Source organism: Kogia breviceps, chromosome 8, assembly GCF_026419965.1.
Source record: "Kogia breviceps isolate mKogBre1 chromosome 8, mKogBre1 haplotype 1, whole genome shotgun sequence".
Lineage (NCBI taxonomy): Eukaryota > Metazoa > Chordata > Mammalia > Artiodactyla > Physeteridae > Kogia > Kogia breviceps.
Genome location: NC_081317.1, coordinates 32,580,422 through 32,604,980, shown reverse-complemented (window position 1 = coordinate 32,604,980; position 24,559 = coordinate 32,580,422). Strand labels below are relative to the sequence as shown.

The window sequence follows — 24,559 nt, the reverse complement described above, 5'->3', positions numbered from 1 at the left end:
TGGTGTCTGTCCCCAGTGGCTAAGGTTGGTTCAGTGGGTTGTGTTGGCTTCCTGGTAGAGGGGACTAGTGCCTGTGTTCTGGTGGATGAGGCTGGATATTGTCTTTCCATTGGACAGGTCCATGTCTTGTCATGGGTTTGGGGGTGTCTGTGGCCTTATTATGATTTTAGGCAGCCTCTTTGCTAATGGATTGGGTTTTGTTCCTGTCTTGCTAGTTGTTTGTCATAGGCTGTCCAGTACTGTAGCTTGCTGGTTGTTGAGTGGAGCTGCATCTTGGTGTTGAGATGGAGATATCTGGCAGACTTTCACTGTTTGATATTATGTGGAGCTGGGAGGTCTCTTGTAGACCAGTGTCTTGAACTTGGCTCTCCCACCTCAGAGTCTCTGCCCTGATGCCTGGCTGGAGTACCAAGATCCTGTCATCCACACGGCTCACAATAAAAGGAAGAAAAGAAAGAAAGAAGATAAAATAAAATAAAGTAAAATAAAATGAAACAAAGTTATTAACATAAAAAATGATTATTTAAAAAATTTTTAAGTAGTTAAAAAAAAGAAAAAAGGAAGGAAAGAAAGAAGAGAGCAACCAAACCAAAAAACAAATCCACCAATGATAACAAGTGCTAAAAATTATACTAAGAAAATAAAAAGTAAAATGGATAGACAGAACCCTAGAACAAATGGTAAAAACAAATCTATACAGACAAAATAACACAGAAGCATACACATATACACTCACAAAAAGAGAAAAAGGGGAAAAAATATATATATATCGTTGCTCCCAAAGTCCACCTCCTCAATTTGGGCTGATTCATTGTCTATTCAGGTATTCCACAGATACAGGGTACATCAAGTGTCTGTGGAAGTTTAATCTGCTGCTCCTGAGGCTGCTGGGAGAAATTTCCCTTTCTCTTCTTTGTTTGCACAGCTCCTGGGGTTCAGCTTTGTATTTGGCCCCGCCTCTGCATGTAGGTTCCCAGAGGGCCTCTGTTCTTCGCTCAGACAGGACGAGGTTAAAGGAGCAGCTGATTCGGGGGCTCTGGCTCACTCTGGCTGGGGGGAGGGAGGGGTATGGAGTTCGGGGTGAGCCTGTGGCAGCAGAGGCTGGCATGATGCTGCACCAGCCTGGGATACGCTGTGTATTCTTCCGGGGAAGTTGTCCCTGCATCATGGGAACCTGGCAGTGGCGGGCAGCCCAGGCTCCCGGGAGAGGAGGTATGGATAGTGACCTGTGCTTGCACACAGGTTCTTGGTGGCTGCTGCAGCAGCCTTAGCATCTCATGGCCGTCTCTGTGGTCTGCGCTGATAGCCATGGCTCATGCCCGTCTCTGGAGCTCCTTTAAGTGGTGCTCTTAAACCTCTCTCCTCGCGCATCAGGAAACAAAGAGGCAAAAAAAAGTCTCTTACCTCTTTGGCAGCTCCAGACTTTTCCCCAGACTCCCTCCCAGCTAGCTGTGGCACACTAGCCCCCTTCAGGCTGTGTTCACGCAGCCAACCCCAGTCCTCTCCCTGGGATCTGACCTCTGAAACCAGAGCCTAGCTCCCAGCCCCCACCTGCCCCAGCGGGTGAGCAGACAAGTCTATCGGGCTGGTGAGTGCTGGTCAGCACTGATTCTCTGTGCAGGAATCTCTCTGCTTTGCCCTCCACACCCCTGTTGCTGCGCTCTCCTCCGTTGCTCCGAAGCTTCCCCCCTCAGCCACCCGCAGTCTCTGCCCGAAGGGGCTTCCTAGTGTGCGGAAACCTTTCCTCCTTCATGGCTCCCTCCCACTGGTGCAGGTACCATCCCTATTCTTTTGTCTCTGTTTTTTCTTTTGCCCTACCCAGGTACGTGGGGGAGCTTCTTGCCTTTTGAGAGGTCTGAGTACTTCTGCCAGCATTCAGTAGGTGTTTTGTAGGGGTTGTTCCACATGTAGATGTATTTCTGATGTATTTGTGGGGATGAAGGTGATCTCCACGTCTTACTCTTCTTGAAGAGTAAGCTTCAAGCTTGAAGCTCCTCCAGGCCAAACCTTTGTTTGGAATATGTAGACTTTGGGTGAGCCAGGCCTGCTGAGTTAGTCCTTCACTGCACATAGTCTAATAAAATAAACAACTTAAATGTGATTTCTCCAAACCAAAATGTTTTATAATGTGTGCTAGAACCAAGACTCTTGCTACTCAATTTGTGACTTCTAGAAGTAAATTGTCAGGTTAATAAGGATACCCCCAATCACAGTTTGTAACTCAAAAAATTAGGAATGGGAGAAGAGAGACAGGCAGAAGTAGGTGAAGACTTATGCATGCTATCAAAGAGCAGACAATCTAATAGGAGAGACATGATAATAACATTGGCTACCATTTAGTGAGTGATTGGTGATAAGTGATTTATATATTACCTTTCATCTTCATCTTAACTTTATAAGGTAGGCATTTTAATCTTCATTTACATATGGAGAAAACCAGGTGAGATATATTTAGAAATTTACCTTTGCTTTGCTGCCAGTAAATGGTTAAACAAGATACAAGTCTTGGTAGTCTACTGCTGGTGGGAATTTAGGCTGGTAAGGCCTTTCTGGAAAGAAATCAGGTAATTCTTATTGATGTTAATATGCATTGCTCAGCAACCAAACAAACCATACTTGTGTATCTCAGAGAAATTCTCACATCAACACATAAAAGAATAGTGGCAGGAATTTTTATTGCACCATTATTTGTGGGACGAGGGTGTTGGAGACAATCTAGGCCTCCATGGATGGATAAATTTAATGTGACAGATGCATACTATAGAATACTATGCAAGAGAGAAGTAAGAGACTATATGCACACAAAAATTTTTGAGAGACTCTTCTATATTAAAAAGAAACTAAAGGTACCTAACAACCAAATATAAACAACCTTTATTGGATCCTTAGTTAAAAAAATAATAAATAAAGCCAGCAATAAAATATATTTTGGGGAGAAAATACGTAACATAGAGCGTGGTGAAAAGTTTAGTATATTTTACTAAGAGTTCTATATATTAATTTTTTAAATACACATAATCTTCTCTTCCCCCCAAATGAGCAAAGAATCATGAACAGGGTAATTTCTTTTTTTTTTTTTTTTTTTTTTTTCGGTACGCAGGCCTCTCACTGTTGTGGCCTCTCCCGTTGTGGAGCACAGGCTCCAGACGTGCAGGCTCAGCACCCATGGCTTACGGGCCCAGCCGCTCCGCGGCATGTGGGATCTTCCCGGACTCGGGCACGAACCCGTGTCCCCTGCATTGGCAGGCGGACTCTCAACCACTGCACCACCAGGGAAGCCCATCACTTTCCATTTAAAGAACAGCAAAGATTAAACAGAATAATAATATTCAAAGTTGGTGAAGGTGTAAATACTGGTGAAGTGCAAATTAGTTCAACTTTTTGGATGTAATGAATTAGACAATATGAGCAAATTTTTACATTCCTTTTACCTACCTATTCTACACGTTTAACAATTTGTAGAATCTGCCCAAAGGCAATAATTGAACACATGGATAAAAAATCTTTTGGTAGCTTTGTAGGCAAGAACAGAAGAAAGAGAACCAGGTACAGGGCTACTTCAATAGTCCAGGTAATATATGGTGGTGACTTGAATAGGGTGACGGCAATGGGAATGGAGAGAAAAGGACGGATTGGAAACAGGACCAAAAGGCCTTGCTTAGGGACTGGATGTGGGAGCAGTTAATAAAGTGCACTTAAAACATTCAGATTGCTCAGCTCTCTATGTAGAAGTGGAACACCTAGAATCGTTAAATTTTCACTGAGGCTAAAGTCTGTGAACTGTTCACTAAAAACACTGGTGTTTCTGGTAGATTCATGGGGCTTGAAAGAGAAATAGAGAAACTGTTGAAGTTCTGTGAGTGAAGTGCCATGGCAGACATTAAGAAAACAAAAAGTAAAAGGAACCGTACTTGGAAGTTCAGGAGTGAAACATACTAGGATTCCACCACCACTGTAAGCCTTACTTACTTTGATATCCCAGCATTCCTTCCCACTCCCCATTACCTTCCCCTTAACACACACATAAATATACATATGTCCAAAAGAACTTCTTCAACCACATACACAGGCCAGCAGTATTCCTTCAACCACATACACAGACCTGCAGTATTCCTAGAAGAGCTATTCAAAGACAAGGATCCTGGTAAAACACCAGTGCTAAAGAAATTTGTCATATCTACCACATCTCTTCTAAGAAGAATTATATAATCAGCCATCCAAGTTACACAAAGAAATCCTGCTTTGGTTTTTTTTTTAGAGGTACAAAGGATTATTATTAAATATAGATCTATTCTCATACAGAATTAACATTCCTCGAACTTCAAACATTTTGCAAGTAGCAGTAACATTTTATTTTTTTGTGGCTTAATAGCTCTTTTTTAATTTGAATTTTATTTTATTTATTTTTTATATTGAAGGTTCTTAGTTATCTATTTTATACATATTAGTGTATGTATGTCAATCCCAATCTCCCAATTCATCCCACCAACCCTTCCCACCCGCTTCCCCTCCTTGGTGTCCATACATTTGTTCTCTACATCTGTGTCTCAATTTCTGCCCTGAAAACTGGTTCACCTGTACCATTTTTCTAGATTCCATATATATGCGTTAACATACAATATTTATTTTTCTCTTTTTAACTTACTTCACTCTGTATGACAGTCTCTAGATCCATCCACGTCTCAACAAATGACCCAATTTCATTCCTTTTTATGGCTGAGTAATATTCCATTGTATATATGTATCACATCTTCTTTATCCATTTGTCTGTCAAAGGGAATTTAGGTTGCTTCCATGACCTGGCTATTGTAAGTAGTGTTGCAATGAGCATTGGGGTGCATGTGTTTTTTTTTTTTTTTTTTTTTTTTTTTGCGGTACGCGGGCCTCTCACTGTTGTGGCCTCTCCCGTTGAGGAGCACAGGCTCCAGACGCGCAGGCTCAATGGCCATGGCTCATGGGCCCAGCCGCTCCACGGCATGTGGGATCTTCCTGGACCAGGGCACGAACCCGTGTCCCCTGCATCGGCAGGTGGATTCTCAACCACTGTGCCACCAGGGAAGCCCTGCATGTGTCTTTTTGAATTATGGTTTTCTCTGGGTATATGCCCAGGAGTGGGATTGCTGGATCGTATGGTAATTCTATTTTTAGTTTTTTAAGGAACCTCCATACTGTTCTCCATAGTGGCTGTATCAATTTACATTCCCTCAAACAGTACAAGAGGGCTCCCTTTTCTCCACACCTTCTCCAGCATTTGTTGTTTGTAGATTTTCTGATGATGCCCATTCTAACTGGTGTGAGGTGATACCTCATTGTAGTTTTGATTTGTATTTCTCTAATAATTTGTGATGTTGAGCAGCTTTTCATGTGTTTCTTGGCCATCTGTATGTCTTCTTTGGAGAAATGTCTATTAAAGTCATCTGCCCATTTTTGGATTGGGTTGTTTGTTGTCTTAATATTGAGCAGTATGAACTGTTTATATATTTTGGAGATTAATCCTTTGTCCATTGATTCATTTGCAAATATCTTCTCCCATTCTGAGAGTTGTCTTTTCGTCTTGTTTATGGTTTCCTTTGCTGTGCAAAAGCTTTGAAGTTTCATTAGGTCCTATTTGTCCATTTTTGTTTTTATTTCCATTATCTAGGAGGTGGATCAAAAAAGATCTTGCTGTGATTTATGTCAAAGAGTGTTCTTCCCATGTTGTCCTCTAAGAGGTTTATAGTGTGTAGTCTTACATTTAGGTCTCTAATCCATTCTGAGTTTATTTTTGTGTATGGTGATAGGGAGTGTTCTAATTTCATACTTTAACAGGTAGCTGTCCAGTTTTGTCAGCACCACTTATTGAAGAGACTGTCTTTTCTCCATTGTATATCCTTGCCTCCTTTGTCATAGATTAGTTGACCATAGGTGCGTGGGTTTATCTCTGGGTTTTCTATCTTGTTCCATTGATCTATGTTTCTGTTTTTGTGCCATGTAACATATTGTCTTGATTACTGTAGCTATGTAGTATAGTCTGAAGTCAGGGACTCTGATTCCTCCAGCTCCATTTTTTTCCCTCAAGACTGCTTTGGCTATTCGGGGTCTTTTGTGTCTCCATACAAATCTTAAGATTTTTTGTTCTGGTTCTGTAAAAAATTCCATTGGTAATTTGATAGGGATTGCATTGAATCTGTAGATCGCTTTGGGAAGTATAGTCATTTTCACAATATTGATTCTGCCAATCCAGGAACATGGGATATCTCTCCATCTGTTTGTATCATCTTTAATTTCTTTCATCAGTATATTATAGTTTTCTTCATACAGGTCTTTTGTCTCCTTAGGTAGGTTTATTCTTAGGTATTTTATTCTTTTTGCTGCAGTGGTAAATGGGAGTGTTTCCTTAATTTCTCTTTCAGATTTTATATCATTAGTGTATAGGAATGCAAGAAATTTCTGTGAATTAATTTTGTACTGTGTAACTTTACCAAATTCATTGTTTAGCTCTAGTAGTTTTATGGTGGTATCTTTAGGATTCTCTATGTACAGTATCATGTCATCTGCAAACAGTGACAGTTTTACTTCTTCTTTTCCAATTTCTATTCCTTTTATTTCTTTTGTTTCTCTGACAGCCATGGCTAGGACTTCCAAATCTATGTTGATAAGCATGGTGAGAGAGGACATCCTTGTCTTGTTCCTGATATTAGAGGAAATGCTTTCAGTTTTTCACCATTGAGAATGATGTTTGCTGTGAGTTTGTTGTATATGGCCTTTATTATGTGGAAGTAGGTTCCCTCTATGCCCATTTTCTGGAGAGTTTTTTATCATAAATGGGTGTTGAATTTTGTCAAAAGCTTTTTCTGCATCTATTGAGATGATCGTATAGGTTTTCTTCTTCAATTTGTTGATATGGTGTTTCACATTGATTGATTTGTGTATATTGAAGAATCCTTGCATCCCTGGGATAAATTCCACTTGATAATGGTGTATGATCAATCCTTTTATGTGCTGTTGGATTCTGTTTGCTAGTATTTTGTTCAGATTTTTGTATCTATATTCATCAATGATATTGGTCTGTAATTTTCTTTTTTTGTAGTATCTTTGTCTGGTTTTGGTATCAGGGTGATGGTGGCCTCATAGAATGAGTTTGGGAGTGTTCCTTCCTCTGCAGTTTTTTGGAAGAGTTTGAGAAAGATGGGTGTTAGCTCTTCTCTAAATGTTTGATAGAATTCACCTGTGAAGCCATCTGGTCCTGGACTTCTGTTTGTTGGAAGATTTAAAATCACAGTTTCAATTTCATTACTTGTGATTGGTGTGTTCATATTTTCTCTTTCTTCCTGGTTCAGTCTTGGAAGGTTATACCTTTCTAAGAACTTGTCCATTTCTTCCAGGTTATCCATTTTATTGGCATAGAGTTGCTGGTAGTAGTCTCTTAGGATGCTTTGTATTTCTGCCATGTCTGTTATAACTCTCCTTTTTCATTTCTAATTTTATTGATTTGAATCCTCTCCCTCTTTTTCTTGATGAGTCTGGCTTATGGTTTATCAATTTTGTTTATCTTCTCAAAGAACAAGCTTTTAGTTTTATTGATCTTTGCTGTTGCTTTCTTTGTTTCTATTTCATTTATTTCTGCCCTGATCTTTATGATTTCATTCCTTCTGCTAACTTTGGATTTTGTTTGTTCTTCTTTCTCGAGTTCCTTTAGGTGTAAGGTTAGATTGTTTATTTGAGGTTTTTCTTGTTTCTTGAGGTGGGCTTGTATAGCTATAAACTTCCCTCTTGGAACTGCTTTTGCTTCATCCCATAGGTTTTGGATCATCGCATTTTCATTGTCATTTGTCTCTAGGTATTTTTTGATTTCCTCTTTGATTTCTTCAGTGATCTCTTGGTTATTTAGTAATGTATTGTTTAGCCTCCATTTGTTTGTGATTTTTACGTTTTTTGCCCTGTAGTTGATTTCCAGTCTCATAGCTTGTGGTCAGAAAAGATGCTTGATATCATTTCAATTTTCTTAAATTTACTGAGGCTTGATTTGTGACCCAAGATGTGATCCATCCTGGAGAATGTTGCGTGCGCACTTGAGAAGAAAGTGTAATCTGCTGTTTCTGTATGGAATGTACTATAAATATCAATTAAGTCTCTCTGGTCTATTGTGTCATTTAAAGCTTCTGTTTCCTTATTTATTTTCATTTTGGGTGATCTGTCCACTGGGGTATGTGAGGTGTAAAAGTCCCACAGTATTATTGTGTTACTGTCAATTTCCCTTTTTAGAGCTGTTAGCAGTTGCTTTCTTCTGTATTGAGGTGCTCCTATGTTGGGTGCATATATATTTACAATTGTTATATCTTCTTCTTAGATTGATCCCTTGATCATTATGTAGTGTCCTTCCTTGTCTCTTGTAACATTCTTTATTTTAAAGTCTATTTTATCTGTTATGAGTATTGTTACTCCAGCTTTCTTTTGATTTCCATTTGCATGGAATATCTTTTTCCATCCCCTCACTTTCAGTCTGGATGTGTCCCTAGGTCTGAACTGGTTCTCTTGCAGAAAGCATATATATGGGTCTTGTTTTTGTATCCATTCAGCAAGCCTGTGTCTTTTGGTTAGAGCATTTAATCCATTCACGTTTAAGGTAATTATTGATATGTATGTTCCTATGACCATTTTCTTAATTATTTTGGGGTTTTTTTGTATGTCCTTTTCTTCTCTTGTGTCTGCCACTTACAGAAGCTCATTTAGCATTTGTTGTAGAGCTGGTTTGGTGGTGCTGCATTCTCTTAGCTCTTGCTTGTCTGTAAAGCTTTTGATTTCTCCATCGAATCTGAATGAGATCCTTGCTGGGTAGAGTAATCTTTGTTTTAGGTTCTTTCCTTTCATCTCTTTAAGTATATCATGCCACTCCCTTCTGGCTTCTAGAGTTTCTGCTGAGAAGTCAGCTTATGGGTGTTCCCTTGTATGTTATTTTTCATTTTTCCCTTGCTGCTTTCAATAATTTTTTGTGTGTTTAATTTTTGCCAGTTTGATTACTGTGTGTCTTGGTGTGTTTCTCCTTGGGTTTATCTTGTATGGGACTTTCTGCGCTTCCTGGACTTGGGTGGCTATTTTCTTTCCCGTGTTAGGGAAGTTTTCGACTATAATCCTTCAAATATTTTCTCGGGTCCTTTCTCTCTCTCTTCACCTTCAGGGACCCCTATAATGCGAATGTTATTGCGTTTAATATTGTCTCAGAGATCTCTTAGGCTTTCTTCATTTATTTTCATTCTTTTTTCTTGATTCTGTTCCACAGCAGTGAATTCCACCATTCTGTCTTCCAGGTTACTTATCCGTTCTTCTGCCTCAGTTATTCTGCTATTGATTCCGTCTAGTGTAGTTTTCATTTCAGTTATTGTATTGTTCGTCTCTGTTTGTTTGTTCTTTAATTCTTCTAGGTCTTTGTTAAACATTTCTTGCATCTTCTCGATCTTTGCCTCCATTCTTTTTCCGAGGTTGTGGATCATCTTCACCATCTGAATTATTATTATTATTCATTATTCACTATTATTCATTATTCTGAATTCATTTTTCTGTAAGGTTGCCTATCTCCACTTCATTTAGTTGTTTTTCTGGGATTTTATCTTGTTCCTTTATCTGGTACATAGCCCTCTGCCTTTTCAACTTGTCTATCTTTCTGTGAATGTGGGTTTTTTCCCACAGTCTGCAGGATTGTAGTTCTTCTTCCTTCTGCAGTCTGCCCTCTGGTGGATGAGGCTATCTAGGAGGCTTGCACAAGTTCCCTGATGGGAGGGACTGGTGGTGGGTAGAGCTGACTGTTGGTAATATGGCTTTTATTCTTCAATTTTTTAATATGGCATATCACATTAATTGATTTGCATATATTGAACAATACTTGCATTCCTGGGATAAACTGCAGTTGATCATGGTGTATGATCCTTTTAATGTGCTGTTGGAGTCTGTTTGCCAGAATTTTGTTGAGAATTTTTGCCTCCATGTTCATCAGTGATATTGGTCTGTAGTTTTTTTTGTGTGTGTGACATCTTTGCCTGGTTTTGGTATCAGGGTGATTTTGGCCTCATAGAATGAATTTAGGAGTGTTCCTTCCTTGCTATATTTTGGAAGAGTTTGAGAAGGATAGGTGTTAGCTCTTCTCTAAATGTTTGATAGAATTTACCTGTGAAGTCATCTGGTCCTGGGCTGTTTGTTGGAAGATTTTTAATCACAGTTTCAATTTCAGTGCTTGTGATTGGTCTGTTTATATTTTCTCTTTCTTCCTGGTTGAGTTCCAGAAAGTTGTACTTTTCTAAGAATTTGTCCATTTCTTCCATTTTATTGGCATATAGTTGCTGGTAGTAGTCTCTCATGATCCTTTGTATTTCTGCAGTGTCAGTTGTTACTTATCCTTTTTCATTTCTAATTCTGTTGATTTGATTCTTCTCCCTTTTTTTCTGGATGAGTCTGACTACTGGTTTATCAATTTTGTTTATCTTCTCAAAGAACCAGCTTTTAGTTTCATTGATCTTTGCTATTGTTTCTTTATCACTTCGGATCTGATTTTTATGATTTCTTTTCTTCTTGTAACTTCAGGGGTTTTTTTTTGTTGTTCTTCTTCTTTCTCTAATTCCTTTAAGTGTATGATTAGGTTGTTTATTTGAGATTTTTTTCTTGAGTTAGGATTGTATTGCTATAAAATTGCCTCTTAGAACTGCTTTTGCTGTGTCCCATAGGTTTGGGGTCATCATGTTTTCATTGTCATTTGACAAAATAGAGTTTACAATAAAGACTATTAAAAGAGACAAAGAAGAACACTACATACTGAACAAAGAATCAATACAAGATATAAAAATTGTAAATATTTATGCACCCAACATAGGTGCACCTCAGTACTTAAGGCAAATGCTAACAGGTATAAAAGCGGAAATTGACAGTAACACAATAATAGTAGGGACTTTAACACCCCACTTATGCCAATGGAGAGGTTATCCAAAATGAAACTAAATAAGGAAACACAAGCTTTATTTATTAAAAAAAAATTTTAACATCTTTATTGGTTTACAATCTACACTGCTTTACAATGGTGTGTTAGTTTCTGCTTTATAACAAAGTGAATCAGTTATACATATGCATATGTCCCCATATGCCTTCCCCCTTGCATCTCCCTCCCTCCAACCCTCCCTATCTCACCCCTCTAGATGGTCAGAAAGCACTGAGTTGATCTTCCTGTGCTATGTGGCTGCTTCCCACCAGTTATCTATTTTACGTTTGGTAGTGTATATATGTGTATATATATGTGTATATACACATTATACATATATGTGTATATATATACATATATACACATATATACATATATATGTATATATATACATATATATACACATATATACACACACATATATATATATACATATATATGTCCATATATGTCCATATATATGTCCATGCCACTCTCTCGCTTACACTTCCTCCTCCCCGTATCCTCAAGTCCATTCTCTACTAGGTCTGCTTCTCTATTCCCATCTTGCCTCTAGGATCTTCAAGACGATTTTTTTTTTTTTAGATTCCATATATATGTGTTAGCATCTGGTATTTGTTTTTCTATTTTGGACATAGTTCACTATGTATGACAGACTCTAAGCCTATCAAGCTCACTACAAATAACAATTTCATATCTTTTTATGGCTGAGTAGTATTCCATTGTATATATGTGCCACATCTTCTTTATCCATTCATCTGTTGATGGACACTTAGGTTGCTTCCATGTCCTGCCTATTGTAAATACAGCTGCAATGAACATTTTGGTACTTGACTCTTTTTGAATTATGGTTTTCTCAGGGCATATGCCCAGTAGTGGGATTGCTGGATCGTATGGTAGTTCTATTTGTAGTTTTTTAAGGAACTTCCATACTGTTCTCCATAGTGACTGTGTCAATTAACATTCCCACCAGCAGTTCAAGAGGGTTCCCTTTTCTCCACACCATTTCCAGCATTTATTGTTTCTAGATTTTTTGATGATGGACATTCTGACCAGTGTGAGATGAAATCTCATTGTAGTTTTGATTTGAATTTCTCTAATGATTAATGATGTTGAGCATTCTTTCATGTGTTTGTTGGCAATCTGTATATCTTCTTTGGAGAAATGTCTATTTAGGTCTTCTGCCCATTTTCAATTGGGTTGTTTGTTTTTTTGATATTGAGCTGTATGAGCTGCCTGTATATTTTGGAGATTAATCCTTTGTCAGTTGCCTTATTTGCATATATTTTCTCCTATTCTGAGGGTTGTCTTTTCATCTTGTTTACAGTTTCCTTTGTTGTTCAAAAGCTTTTAAGTTTCATTAGGTCCCATTTGTTTATTTTTGTTTTTATTTCCATTTCTCTAGGAGGTGGGTCAAAAAGGATCTTGTTGTGATTTTTGTCATAGAGTGTTCTGCCTATGTTTTCCTCTAAGAGTTTGATAGTGTCTGGCCTTATATTTAGGTCTTTAATCCATTTTCAGTTTATTTTTTGTGTATGGTGTTAGGGACTGTTTTAATTTCATTCTTTTACATGTGGTTGTCCAGTTTTCCCAGCACAAGTTATTGAAGAGGCTGTCTTTTTTTCCGCTGTATTTTCTTGCCTCCTTTATCAAACATAAGGTGACCATATGTGCTTGGGTTTATCTCTGGGCTTTCTATCCTGTTCCATTGATCTATATTTCTGTGTTTGTACCAGTACCATCCTGTCTTGATTACTGTAGCTTTGTAGTATAGTCTGAAGTCAGGGAGCCTGATTCCTCCAGCTCAGTTTTTCTTTCTAAAGATTGTGTTAGCTCTTTAGGGTCTTTTGGAAACACAAGCTTTAAATGACACAATAAACCAAGGAGATTTAATTGACATGTAAAGGACATTCTTCCTGAAGGTGGAAGAATACACCCTCTTCACAAGTTCACAATGAAAATTCTTCAAAAATTCTACCAAATCACATAGTAGGTGAAAAATCAAGCCTCAGAAATTTGAAATTTTATGAAACATCATTTTCAACAAAAATGCTTTGCTAGAACTGTGTTCCTTTGGATGTTGATGAGGTGAGAATGGCTAGCTCTCACAAGGAAGAGTGCAGTGTGTTACCATTCACTTGGATTACCCAGGGGCACTTTGAAGGACTTACGGACTGACTGTGGCCCAGCAAGCCCAGGGGAGCCAAGAGGTATTCAGAGTTCCTGTCCTGAAATGGGCGCTGACGCAAGGGGGCAAGGTGTCTTTGAGAAGCTTACTCCCGTTGAAGTCATGAAGAACTGCGAACCAGGCATCAGGGAATGTACTGCTTGCCTAATCTTCTGGATACCAAATCAGGGCCCTATATCAAGGTTAGGGCCCTTGTTGAGATTCCCCTTAGCTCTAGAGCACGGCGAGATATGCTCCCACCTACAACTGGGAAGCACCCTCTTTATTTCAAGAAAACTCATTTTGTTACACAGCCATGCCTGCAGTGAGTACAAGTCCAGCAAGCACACTGAATTTCAGGTAGCTTCAAGGCCTCATGAATGGAGCTATCAAAATGGGATATCAAGGTTTGCCAGTTTAGATGCCTCTACACATTGACATGCAGCCTGACTACGTGAGGATTCTCTCAAGTCAGAGGGACACAAGCTACCCACTGGGTCCTTCTCAGAATTAACTTTTCTAGGCAGGGTTTCTGCGTGTAGTGAACTGGCTCATTGAACGAAAGCACTAGGTCAGCCTTGGGGCCAGAACATCTTCCAAAATACAGCAGTGTTCCACGAAGAACTGTGCTTTACTTGAAATGGGAACACTAGTTGAATTTCTCCTTGCGTTGGGGTGACTTCACATACGAAGTCCTAGAAATATGGCAGAGCAGAGTGATTTCCTCAGTACAGCACAGAAAAGGGAGATGAGGCAGAAGACCATGACATACAGCACTGGCTAAAACCGTGTTCTAGAAATTGCTGGAGAGTGAAGGAAATCCATCTCTCCCAGGGGAATATGCAATATGCTGCCTATCAATCGGCATACACAGGGGTCCTCTGAAAAGCGTCTGGGGTTGGACGTTGCTCAGAAGGCCCAGGGGTCCTTGGCCTACACAGTGTACTTGAACGGAGACACGTGCTGACACATGGAGCCCCAAAATCCTGAGTAACTTACAAGCGTTACCCTAAGGAAGAGCAACGACTATGGCCTCAAGGACACTGCTGCACGCCTCCAATCCTGCATGCAATTCAGGGCCATAGTTTGAGGTTACTGCTCGGTTCAGTTTTAAGTTAACCTATAGAGCCGGGAGGATGAGCTTCCAACCAGGAACGGGAAGCACCCTGTATCTTTCATTAAAACTCTTTCGTATCAGAGCCATGCCTGCACAGATGAGAATCCGGGCCACTTCAGTGTTTTTCAGGTAGCTTCAAGGACGCATGAATGCATCTTTCAAGGAGAGAAAGCAAGGCTTCTCTCTTAAGGCTGCCATTTCCAGCGTGACATACAGCAGAATCGTCAGTGGTTTCTCATAAATCCAGGAGACCGAGCTACTCACTGGCTCCTTCCACAGTCAACATTTCTAGGAAGGCTGTTCCTGATGAAACCAACTGCCTAAACGCAAGAATGCTCTAGGTCTCCTAGGGTCCGGTGCATCTTCCAAAAGCCTGCGGCTTGACACCAGAAATTGTGCTCTTGTTTGCACTTGGACCCCAAGCTGAATTTCTCCTTGAGGTCGGTTGACTTGAGGTATGAAATCCTGGAAGGAAATGTAAGCAAAGTATTCTTCTCAGTACAGCTCCGACTAGGAAAGTGAAGCAGACTTCCATGGCATGCTGCAGCTGCTCCAACCGTGTTCCTGAGGCTCTTGTTGAGCTGAGGAAATGTAGCTCTCCCGAGGATGTGTGCAACATGCTGCCAATTATTCAGCAAACACACTGGTACTCTGAAGTGTCTACGTGTCTGAATGATGCTCAGCCAGTCAGGGTAGCCTGTGGGTACTCAGTGTCCTTGCACGGAAAGGGGTGCCGACGCGAGGGGTCTAGGAGTCCTGAAAAGCTGACTAGAGTTCAAGTAAAGCAGAAGAGCGACTAAGGCCTCATGGAAGCTGCTGCACTCCTACCCTGCTGCGTGGCATATCAGGGCCCTCCTTCGAAGCTAGCGCTCACTTTGGGTTTTCCTTTAGCAGAAATAGTAAAATGAGCATCATGTACACAGATTTAACGATTGTTAACCTTTTTCCATATTTGTTTCCTCAAACTGTTTTGATGAATTTTTCAAAAGTAATTTACAAATACAAGATTTCACAATTGTAAATATTTCAATATGTATCTTTAAAAAATAAAAGCAATTTCCTACATTGTCCAAATATTATCATACTAACCAAAGTTATGTTAATTTTCCTTAATATTTCTTATACCTAATCCGTATTTATATTTCCCTAATTGTCTATTGCACTGTTATTTTTTTCCAACCAAGATCCGATGCAAAACCACACTGCAATATGTTGTTGCGTCATAAAGTTAACGTCTAACCCATACCTCTGGGAAATCAAGCAAAGTCGCCAGGTATAAGCACCAAAAGTTAAGACTTTCAGTTTACTAACCAAGCGGAAATGATTCAAAAATTAGTTCCTACGCTCTCAAAGACTTATGGGAAATGTAGTCTTGCATGTTATGGGCTCACATCACAGCCCTCTGGGAATGGGTTTTCAGAGCTCACTCTGCGCATGTGCACGTCCCGACCCGCCTGCTGCCGTCCGACCTCTCTGGCCTAAAAGGAAGAAGATCTTCCCGTCTTTGGGTCCGTGCTGAAGCCAAGGCTGCCCACTGGAGGTGAGAGCACAGGGTCCGGTTCCGCGCGGCTTGGGGTCCTGTTGGGTCCGGTAGGCTTGTGTGCGGGGGACGGGAGCAGAAGTCTCGGGAACCACTAGGCGGGCCCGCCCCTCTCCCAGCCCGCTAGTCCGGGCAGGTCCGGCCCTGCTTGCTCCAGGTGTGCAGGTGAGGCTGAGTCCTTGTCTGGAGGAGGTGTTTGGTGCCGGCCAGGTGCGGGCGGAGAATGCACCTTTATAACGTTCACGATGAACAGGAGGCTACTAATAGTAGCTTATGCAGTTATTCTGAGAATTAAATAAGATGTCATCTGCAAAACATTTTGTCAAGTTAGTGTAATAATCACTGTGTAAGCTGCTGTCATAAGACACTTTGTTCCCTTTGTTTGGTATTTCGTTTAACCCTCACAACAAGTCTACTTGTCTTTATAAACATGGCATTTTTTTAAATGAAAGGAATTTCGTGTGTGCAGAATGATATAGCCTAGGATACAAGCTGGTAGGTGAGAGTTAGGATGCAAATACAAATAGATTTTACTCCCTATCTCTTGCTCTATCTGATATCCTCCCTACCTCAGACCCAGAATTGCAACCTGCGGAGCAGCTCATGGCAGCCTGTCGTCAAATTCCCAGGGACATGATTGTGAAGTGAATGCAGACAGAATGTCGCCATGTGGGAAATATATACTGGGATTTGTGGATTCTGAGTGAGGCCCTTGAACCTTACTGAACTGTCCAGGCTGTCTCCATTCTCAAAAGAATAGTCTGATAATCTAATGCAGTGCTGGCCAGTAGAAAGATAATGCAAACCAAATGTAATTAAATTTTTTTCAGTAGCAGCAGTAAAAATTTAAAAGGTGGAGTTAATTTTACTGGTGTATTTAATTAAGTACATCCAAAATATTATTTAGACTTGTGTCACTAGCCACACTTCGGGTGTAGTAGTTGAACGGAGCTAATGGCTTCATACTAGATAGTACATTTCTAGTGATTGCCCAAAGAGATTCTGAGTGTTAGATGAAGGTTTCAAATAAAGTGAATTTGTTTCTCTGGCCCCTCTGGAGCAAAGTAGCTCTTTTAAAGCAGGAAAGAGGGAGTCCCAAGAACAAATGCCACTTGGAAGAACAGCTCTTCTGACAGAGCTTCAGAGCAGAGGCAAAAAGTTCTAGAAAGGAGCGGGTTCTGAGTTGCTCCACCAGAAGCAGTTCTTGATCCCTGTATAGCATGAGTCAGATTTGGTCAATCAGGCTTGGTGATGTTGTTGCATGTAGAAGCCATCGCAGACTGTGACAGTGGACACTTGTGGACCAACTTGCAGAAGGTGGTAAACTGGGATAGAGAGGTATGGGTGACTGTCAGACTACACAGGAAAAGGCACTTTACTGGATGGCTGGTAAGGACATGATGTCCAGGGAAGGTATAAGCAGCCAGAGTTGATGAAATACTAAACAGCACCCCATTTCCTTCATTATCCCCTCACTCTTCAGATTCTGAGCTGCTCTCACACCATGAGCATTAGATGCCACATTTGGTGATGGACATGAACATAGAGAATTTTTTCTATGTATTTGAACATAGAGAATAATAAAATGGTAGTAAAAGAAGAATTTTCTATATTGGACACTTTTGGAAGCCCCAAAATACTGAAATGAATGTTTTTTGTAGAGTCACCAGGGCAGAACCAAGTACAATGATATTTACTTACATGAGTAAGTACTATAAGCATCTTATCAAAATATCTTTTTTTTTAGAAATAGCAACTATTTTAGAACAAAGGATTAAAAAAACATATTTCTTGCATAGAGCATTCCATCTTTATTTCAGCTCTAGCTCAAGGTGTAAACTCAACAAAAACTTGATTAGCAATCCAGCCTGAGTAGTTTTTTGACAACATTATTATTAATGAAGGTAGAGGATGTCACCCCTGGTGTACCTGAATTTGTTTAACCAGTCCTCTGTTGTTTTACTTTTGTTGTTTTTATTGTTTATTATTAGAAGGGAATATAAATTGTTAATTCATTGATAAAAAGCAATTTACCTTACTCAGTGAAAATGCAAGGTTAAGACCAACATAATCATATCAGAGATGCACATGTTCAGGTGGTGCTACCTTTGTATGGTCTTTCATGTCCCTTCTCAAGAATGTATAAAGGAACATTCTCCCATGGGGAAGCCTTTCTCCAGCTGGTGTTATGAGATTGTTAGGCAGATGAATATAGGAGTTGTAAGGCAGAGTAGGTTTTTCATGACCCCGTTTCTTTTTCCTCCTCCCCAGCTGAACCTTCACAGTTCTTTCCATTTTTCCAGAAGCAGTAGAAAATGAACATAGCTCAGGTGAGTTCAGTTTTTAATAACCTATTTGTTTTGCAATGGATTTTATAAGGGTTTAAGTATATATACATTAACATGGAAAAGTAGAAATAGAAATGGATCAGATGCATTCAGGGAACATGTAGAAATACAGTTGGCCCTTGAACAACGTGGATTTGAACTGCACAGGTCCTGTTATATGTGGATTGGTTTTTTTTTAATGGTAAACTATGGTATTACATGATCTATAGTTGGTTGAATCCAGGGAGGTGGAACTGTGGATATGGAGAAACCATGTATACAGAGGACTGACTATAAGTTATATGCAGATTTTCAACTCTGCAGAGGGCAGGTGCCCCTAACCCTCAAGTTGTTCAAGGGTCAACTGTACAGATGCAGAGCAGAGCAAAGGTGGTATGTGGATATAAGTAGATCCTCTGATATTACAAATTTATCAAATTGGAGCTCCAAATTTATTTCTGAGGTTTTTGGTAGCCATGTCAGAGTGTCAGACAGACAATACTTCTTTAAAGGTTCACATTGGTGGGAAGATAAAGCCAACTGATTCCTCATAGAAAGTAAAGACAGTCGAAGATAAAAACATATCTTTGTTATTCTTCAAATAGGTGATTTAGTTCACAACTTCCCAGTGATAACCCTAAGATTGATAGAATGTTGCCTCCACATGTTCTTCAATAAAAGTAGAAGGCATAAAGTTAAATGAGAACTCGGTCAGTACTGTTTTTCAGAAACTCAGACAAGGGTTGAATTAGACATTTTTCTGATGAATCAACTGAATATCCTTAAATTTACTCTGCATAAATATCTCAAGTACCCATGATATTCAGATTTTTCAGCAGAGTTTAAAATTCTGTTCTCTTTCAAATGTTTCGGCGCTTTCCATTCACACTTCAGTTCTCTGCATGATGCCTTGGTTCCTCTCACCACTTGCCTGTGATCTCCAGTGACCAGAGACTTGATTATAATCAAATCCATTGAGTTTTGTCTAATCATTTCCCTTGGACTTCTCTGTAGTGCTTGCTTCTACTTCTCACATTATCATTCTGGAAAGTTTCTCTGTTAGTGTCTGACACCCTCCACTGGCTCTTTCCTAACCCTGCTAATGTCTTCATGGAGTCATCTTTTTCCATGTCCTTTTACATGGCTTATCCCATTTCCATACTTGGCCCTTTAATCTTCTCTTTTGTCTCAGAATGATTTCATCCTCTCTCATTTTTTTTTTTACAAACAGCTTAATTGAGATTCAAATCATATACAACTCACCCTTATTTAAAGTATAAAAAAACTCATTTTTTTAGTATGCTCACAGATGTGTGCACACATCATCACAATCAGTTTTAGAACATTTCCATTACCTTAAAAAGCAACTGTATACACTATAGTGTATATACACTATATACAGCTATCCCTCTCCTGTAATCCCATTACACCCCTTACCCCTAGGCCACAAGCAACCACTAACCTACTTCCTGTCTCTACAGATTTGCTCAACGACTTTCTGTATTATTTCTTATAGCACAGTTTTGCCTGTGACAAATTCTGGTTTTTCTTATCTAGGAAAGTTTTAATTTTTCCATTTTTGCTGGGTATAGAATTCTTGGTTGACAGACTTTTTCTTTCACACTCTGAATATGTCATACGACTGCCTTCTGTCATCTGTGGATTCTGATTAGTAATCAGCTTTTACTACTCTTGTACATGATGAGTCACTTCTTTCTTAATGCTTTTCAATATTGAAACTGTCTTTTTGACAGTTTGATTATCATGTGTCCAGGTATGGATCTCTTACTTGAGGTTTATGCTACTTGGAGTTTGTTGAGTGTCTTGGATATGTAGATTATTGTTTTTCATCAGATTTGGAGACTTCTTGACCAATATTTTTTTCAAGTGTTCTTTCAGACTTTTTCTCTCCTCTCTGGGACTCTCTTATGCATATGTTTGTAAACTTGATGCTACCCCATAGTTTATTTTTTGTCATTATTTTATCTTTGTTTCTCATATTGTAGAATTTCAATAGGCATATTGTCCAGTTTGTTCATACTTACTTTCACCTGCTCAAATCTGTTGAACCCTTCTAGTGAAAGTTTTGTTTCAGTTTTTATACTTTTCAACTCTTCAGCTTCTATTTAGTCTTTTTTTTTTTTTTTTTTGCGGTATGCGGGCCTCTCACTGCTGTGGCCTCTCCCGTTGCGGAGCCCAGGCTCCGGATGCGCAGGCCTAGCGGCCATGGCTCATGGGCTTAGTTGCTCCGCGGCATGTGGGATCTTCCCGGACCAGGGCACGAACCCGTGTCCCCTGCATCGGCAGGCGGATTCTCAACCACTGCGCCACCAGGGAAGCCCTAGTCTTTTTTTTTTTTTATCATTTCTGTTTCTTTACTGATATTCTTTAAGTAGGGAAATATAGTTCACATACTTTTCCTTTGGTCCTTAGACATTATTTCCTCTACTGGGTCTTTGGCCATATTTAAAATAGCTAATTTAAAGTCATTGCCTAGTAAGTCTAACATCTTCCTCAGGAGCAGTTTCTACTGATTACACTTTTTCCTTCATATGTGTCTTACTTTCTGTTGTATTGATAATTGGACATTTTAAATAAAATAGCAACCCCAGGAATCTGAGTTTCTCCCCTCCATAGTGGTCATTGTTGAAATGTATTTGCTTAGTGACTTTTTTTTTTTTTTTTTTTTTTGCGGTACACGGGCCTCTCACTGTTGCAGCCTCTCCCGTTGCAGAGCACAGGCTCTGGATGCACAGGCTCAGCGGCCATGGCTCACGGGCCTAGCCGCTCCGCGGCATGTGGGATCTTCCCGGACCGGGGCACGAACCCGTGTCCCCTGCATCGGCAAGTGGACTCTCAACCACTGTGCCACCAGAGAAGCCCTGCTTAGTGACTTCTGTGAGCTAATTATGTACAGCCTGTATTTCTTGTTATCTGTGGCTGTTGAAGTCTCTATAGAAATTTCCTTGAACACCTGGAACCAGGAGGTCTCCCAGTTTTTGCTAAGGGGCTCTGTGCATGCCAGGGCATTCTTTCAATAGTCAGACAGTTTACAACTCTGTATCAGCCTTCACTTCCTTCTTACACCAAACCTCAAGATTACCTAGAGGTGAGAGCTTAGGGCCTTCTCACATCTTTCTGGAGCATGCTTATAGCCTTGGGTATATGCACAGCTCTGTGTATGTATGTGCCCTTTTAGATTCTCAGGAATATATGGGAGTTTTTCAGAACCTTGATAGACATCTCATTCCTCAGCTTTTCCTTTTAAGCTTTTTGATTAGGCCATTGGTTGCCCCAACTGTTACCCACCGCCTCAGGTAGCCACTAAGTTAAACAAATGCCTTTAAATGTTTTTGACAAATGCCTCTGAGATAAGACTTTTCATACTATGTGAGCTCTGAGTTAGCTCAAATAAAGACATACTTGCAAGTGAGGTCTTTCAGGGAAACTCCAAACAGAGCAAGTAATGAGTTTTCTTGGAGTGAGGCTTTGGCAGAACTTCAACCCAGTTCTGCTGCTCCAGTGGTTGCCAGGCTGCTGATTTTAACTGAGATTGCAGACTGTTGGTTCTTAAACTACTTCAGAGATGGCGAGAGAGGAATGGAAACAGGGTAAGTTAGAAGGACACAATATCACTTTCTTAGTGTGCTTCAGCCTTTTTTTTTCCTTGTATAAATGTTCCTTAGATTGCCTTTATTAACTTCTACAATTTTTGCCATTGTTTTCATTGATTTTATGGAGGAGAAAATTTTCTTGGATCCCACTTCATCATTTTCACTTATGTCACTTGTTAGCTTATTTTTTAAAATTCAGCTGAGTTTTATTAAGCCAGATATTAAAGAGATTGGCAAAAATGAAGACACACTTTTCTCATTAATTTTTTTCATTTTGGGAAATACAGTTAACTTGTCTTTATTTTTCTTTTAGATTAAAAGAAAATTTTGAGAAGTGTTCCCGTTCTTTTATTCATTTATTTTATTGATAATTACCAACTGCTAACATTGAGCTTCTCACAGGAGGTATCTACTCAGTAACACTGAATACATGAATGAACAAATAATTGGATAAATAACACTGGGGAAAGGCTATTTCTGTCCTTTCACCTCTTAATCTTGTTCTGTTTCTTCCTATTTTTAATTGTGATAAGAACACTTAACATGAGATCAACCCCTTTAATACACTTTTACGTGTACAATACAGTATTGTTATCTATAGGCACAACGTTGTACAGTAGATCTCTAGAACTTAATGATTTTGTATAACTGAAACTTCATACACATTGAATTAGCTACTCACTGTTTCTCCCTCTTGCCAGCCTCTTTGAAGTCTTTTGCTGTGGAAACTTTCCCTTTTCTCAGTTTCTAAGACTCTGTTCTCTCATAATTACTTTCCAGAAAACTTCTCCTCTGACTTTGTGACCTCTACTTTTTCTGCCAGCCTCTTTAATATTCATGGTTTCTCAAATGCTGTTTTTTGATACTTTTCTTTCCTCAATCTGTATGTGCTCAAGTTGTTGTCTGATTGCCTCAGATAACTTCAGTTACCACCTAAATTGCTAGTAATTCCTTAATGCTTGTCTTCATCCTCAACCTCCCTTCTGTGTTCTAAAACTATGTGTATACTCGCTTAAGGGACTGTTCCAGCTTTATGTTTCACAGACCCTTTAGTAGCAACATGAACAGATCTGTCTCACTAAAACTTCTAACACATTTCTTTCCCTTTATTTCCCAAATATCAGTGTTTGGAACCAGCATTAAGGAAGCTGCTCATACTGCTAGATGGGTAGCTACACAAGAAAGTAGTTTTCAGATTGGTTGCTGTTTCTGCTGTCTGATTATATCCTTATTCCTATATCTGTTACTTCAGTGTTGATAGTGTTCTTTCACACCCATCCTTGGTACGTTGTTCTTCACTCTTCATGAGTTCTATACATTTATTTATACATAAATTCTATTATGTCTAATATCTCTACAACTTATGTATATCTCTAACGTGTCTCCCATTATTTACGGTGATGAAGTCCAAGGAGAGATGGAACAGTCTAGAATTATCTAGAATACCTAGGATAATCCCTTGGGATATAGAAAAAAAGTTGTAAGAAGTCTCTTTATATTGAATTTTTTAATCTTCAAAAAAATCTATAACTCGTAAATATATATAAATGAATTAAGTTAAAAATGAATTGCTAAAATCTTTTTAACTAATTGGGTAACTCCAAAGTTAGCGACAAACTAGGTCAAAAATAAGCATTCTTTATAATGATTTGGTTTAAAGCCTTAAAAGTAAACAGGAGAAATAAGTTTTCAACTAATTCTGAACTTTTGAACAAAATTTGTTGTTACAGGGATCAGTGTCATTCGAAGACGTGACTGTGGAGTTCACCCAGGATGAATGGCAGTATGTAGGCCCTGCTCAGAGGACCCTGTACAAAGATGTGACGCTGGAGAACTACAACCATCTCGTCTCATTGGGTGAGCAGACCTTACCATGTCACTCCCTCTGGAATATTTTCTTTTTTTAAAAAATTATCAAAACACATGAACCATTTATAGAGATTGTTGTTCAGGCTTTTGATTAAGAAGTTTAAGGTAACTGAGACCTTTACAGAAACAGAAACAATGTGTCATTACTTCCCCATTGAAAACTTCAAATGAGCACATTCATTTTGCTCCACCTTCAGAAATGCCCATGGTTCTGGTCTATACATAGCTTTAGTTGTTACATTTGCAGGGTACTGCATTATCAAACCCCAGGTGATCTTCAAGTTGGAGCACGGTGAAGAGCCCTGGTCCTCAGAGGAAGAATTCCTAAACCAGAAGTACCCAGGTGAGTGAGCATTGACACAAGGAAGTACCAGGGATAGTTAGACTTTAGAAGGGACCACTTTTGAAAGTTTATTTTCTTTTCTTTTAAATAGTTTTACTAAGATACAATTCAATATACAATTGTATATATCATACAATCCACCCATTTAAAGTGTACAATTCACTGGCTCTTAATAGATTCACAGATATGTATAAACATCACCACAGTCAGTTTTCTTCACCTCAAAAGGAAACCCTATACCCTTCAGCTATGACCTCCCTCTTTCCCTTTCCCCTTCAGCCCTAGCAACCATTAATCTACTTTCTGTCTGTAGATTTGTTTATTCTGGACATTTCATATAAATGGAATCACATTATATGGTCTTTTGTGATTGTTTTCTCTCACTTAGCATTGCAAGGTTCATGTTGTAGCATGTATCAGTACTTCATCCTTTTTATGGCAAAATAATATAACATTGTCATGATATTACCACATCTGTTTGTCCGTTCATCAGTCAGTGGACATGTGGGATCCTGCCTTTTTGCTATTATTGAGTAATGCTGATATAAACATTTATTAACAAGTGTTTTCATGGGCATATGCTTTTATTTCTCTTGAGTTTATACCTAGGAGTAGAATTGCTGGGTTATATGGTAACTCT

The 24,559-nt window shown here is 39.2% G+C and overlaps 1 protein-coding gene across 6 annotated transcripts in view; it reads left to right on the top strand.

The window, feature by feature from the left end:
• The window catches only part of ZNF658 (zinc finger protein 658), a 46,855-nt gene that overhangs the window by 7,703 nt on the left and 14,593 nt on the right, over nucleotides 1-24,559 (top strand). Inside the window, exons 3-6 of one of the 6 annotated variants that reach the window (XM_067041104.1) lie at nucleotides 15,411-15,766; nucleotides 18,038-18,096; nucleotides 23,438-23,564; nucleotides 23,809-23,919. In XM_067041104.1, the coding sequence (XP_066897205.1) occupies nucleotides 18,082-18,096; nucleotides 23,438-23,564; nucleotides 23,809-23,919 (253 nt within the window). In that variant the 5' untranslated portion in view covers nucleotides 15,411-15,766; nucleotides 18,038-18,081. Of the gene's footprint in view, nucleotides 1-15,396; nucleotides 15,767-18,037; nucleotides 18,097-23,437; nucleotides 23,565-23,808; nucleotides 23,920-24,559 lie in introns of those variants that run through there. The other 5 variants (XM_067041106.1, XM_059072406.2, XM_067041107.1 and 2 more) reach the window with 5 other exon arrangements.